Raw genomic sequence first — 2523 nt, 5'->3', positions numbered from 1 at the left:
AAATGAAAGAATCTATCTGTCATTCACTATACAGCTAGCATTAATCAATGCCATGTCAAGTCATGAAAGTTGAGACCATATAACGAAGGAGAAGCTGCCCCGTAAGAGATATGACAGAGCTGAATTACTCACCTGACCCCACCATCCTTTCATGAATTGGTCCTATATGGAACCAACATCAATCATATTAACATCATAGCTAAATTGCATGAAAACATCTACCAACATAGAGGGTAAAATGGGAATAGAAAAACAGAAAATCATCACAATCAAAGCACTTTTGTTAGATGACTAGATTATCTTTTAGCTTACAAATCCCAAGAAGCTCTCTAAAGTCTAAACAGTGACAAATAGAAAAAGGGTGTTATGGTAATTACAATAACAGAATCACTATTATAAAACCATGTCTTTGTTCCTTAACATAACATGATTTTGATAGTGTTACTCTCGAGATGGAGAAGAAAAGGATATGTTTGACATTTCTGCTTATGATAACTGCATTGTTGTTCTGCATGGCTAAGGTAAAGTGCTCCAAAACTTATAGTAATCACTAGTTCTATATTTTTTTTTAATTAATAAAAATTCTTTGCTAAGGATTTGAGATTAATTTGCAGGTATCATGTGCTGATTCTAGTGTCCACATTCAAGAACAATTCACTGATTTTGAGGTTGCATGTCTTCTTATCTAAGTAGCTAGTCACCCTTTATCGGATCCAAATACATTAATCATTCAATAAATCTAAAAATTGAATTTTCTATCACAAGAGAAAATATTAGTTTAATATTCTAACCTTAGGGTATTTTGTGTTGAAGGTTGTAAAAGGACCTAATAGAAGGCTTTTGTTATTTGTTGGTATGATTTCAATTTGCTTAATTTCTTCACTTCATGATTTTTCACACTTCTTTATCTTTCTTAATTTCTCATCTTTTTTTTTGTTGGGTTAAAGACTGTAGAACAAGGTGCAATGTGAGGTGTAGTAAGCATTCAAGGAAAAACGTTTGCATGAGAGCTTGTGCAACATGTTGTTTGAGATGCAAGTGTGTTCCTCCAGGTACTTATGGTAAGAGAGAATTGTGTGGAAAGTGTTACACTGGTATGACTACTCATGGCAACAAGCCCAAGTGCCCCTAGTTCAAGCGGGGACCGGGTTTCCTTGCAGTCAGGAAATCACGCATTCACATATTCAGAACATTAGTAGTTTTTTTGTTAAGATTAGTTTTCATGTATTATAAGTATTGATCAAGATTAGTTTCTATGCATTATAAGTATTTGTGTGTTAGTTTGTGTACTTTTTGTGAGTTATAGGTGTTATCCTTAATGAGTTTGATATGTGGAATAAACATTTAGTGAATAAGTACTACACTTTTGCTTTATGACTTTGTGGATTATGTGAGATGGTAATGTATTTTATGATGTATTTGTGAGAATTTTATTTTGATTACGAATGAAATTATTTCAGATTTTATGAAATTGAGTAGGGGTGTTAAAGTTTATTATACTTAAAGTAATTGCAAATCGGTTTGAAAAATGAAAACAAATGAAGTGGACTTTTATTGGACCATTTATTTTACCTCTTTTTGTGAAATTTGTTTGAATTGATTTTGCATTCTTTTTTAAAATTAAACACGGCTGTATTTATACATTTAGTACTTATTTAACATATTATTAGAATGAAATTTTATATTAATATATTATTTTACTTTTAATAATATTTATTAGTTTAATTTTATTATAATAAATTTTATGTTAGAGACATAATTAATACCTCCTTTAAAAACTAATATGATTGATATTTTATCATATTTTTTACAAGTAAATAAATTCAAATATAAGGAGTGGTTTCAGATAGCATAAGATATGTCCCCTTAAAAAAGAAAGAAAAATATTACAAAAGAGTCGATAAAAAAAAGTACAAATAACCAAAAAAGCCATTAAAAACAATATAAAAGCACATCCGATTAAAATATCAGGAAAAAAATAATATAAAAGCACATCCAATTAAAAAATTAATAAAAAATAACTAGAGTGAAAAAACCAAGCAACAAAAACTTCTCTTTTAAAGGGGCTCAGTCTAAAATTTAAGTCACCATAATTACCATTAACAGATCAGAGACTTCTAGGAGAAATACTGAAATCACTTCATCGACTTCTAGGAGAAATACTGAAATCACTTCATCTCAAGAATTAATTCATATATTCTTAAATTGGTATTAGTTAAAAAAATGATAGAGTTCTGAAGTCAATTAGAGAAATAATATGACTTTGTCACTAATCTACCAATAAGTACCTGGAGGAGCACACTTGCACACTATGTTTTTAGTACTTAAAGTTCCTATTTTAAAGATTTTTTACTATTGGTGTGTTTTCATTTTGTAGTTCTTAATAAAGAATTTGAAGATTCGTGAAGACCATCTTAATCGGGAAAATTTCAGTGTTTTACTTTAAAAGTTACGATGAAAAAGAAAGGATAGGGATAAAACACAAAGAATGAAGTAAAATCAGAGAAAACTATAAACTACATG

The 2523-nt window shown here is 29.3% G+C and overlaps 1 protein-coding gene across 1 annotated transcript; it reads left to right on the top strand.

The window, feature by feature from the left end:
- Positions 1-200: 200 nt before the first annotated feature.
- Positions 201-1374, top strand: LOC127075148 (gibberellin-regulated protein 3). Its single transcript, XM_051016602.1, has 4 exons — positions 201-521; positions 615-668; positions 814-853; positions 948-1374. Exons 1-4 carry the CDS (start codon positions 453-455, stop codon positions 1130-1132), a joined length of 348 nt encoding a protein of 115 aa, XP_050872559.1. The 5' UTR covers positions 201-452; the 3' UTR covers positions 1133-1374.
- Positions 1375-2523: the final 1149 nt, after the last annotated feature.

The sequence above is a fragment of the Lathyrus oleraceus genome, chromosome 4 (assembly GCF_024323335.1).
Source record: "Lathyrus oleraceus cultivar Zhongwan6 chromosome 4, CAAS_Psat_ZW6_1.0, whole genome shotgun sequence".
NCBI classification, from domain to species: Eukaryota; Viridiplantae; Streptophyta; class Magnoliopsida; order Fabales; family Fabaceae; genus Lathyrus; species Lathyrus oleraceus.
This window is presented reverse-complemented; position numbering and strand designations above follow the sequence as displayed.

Coding starts and splice junctions, on each gene's coding strand:
- LOC127075148 (XM_051016602.1), top strand. CDS start 453: ATGGAGAAGAAAAGGATATGTTTGACATTTCTGCTTATGATAACTGCA. Junction 522..614: donor TGTTGTTCTGCATGGCTAAG/GTAAAGTGCTCC, acceptor ATTAATTTGCAG/GTATCATGTGCTGATTCTAG. Junction 669..813: donor AACAATTCACTGATTTTGAG/GTTGCATGTCTT, acceptor TTTGTGTTGAAG/GTTGTAAAAGGACCTAATAG.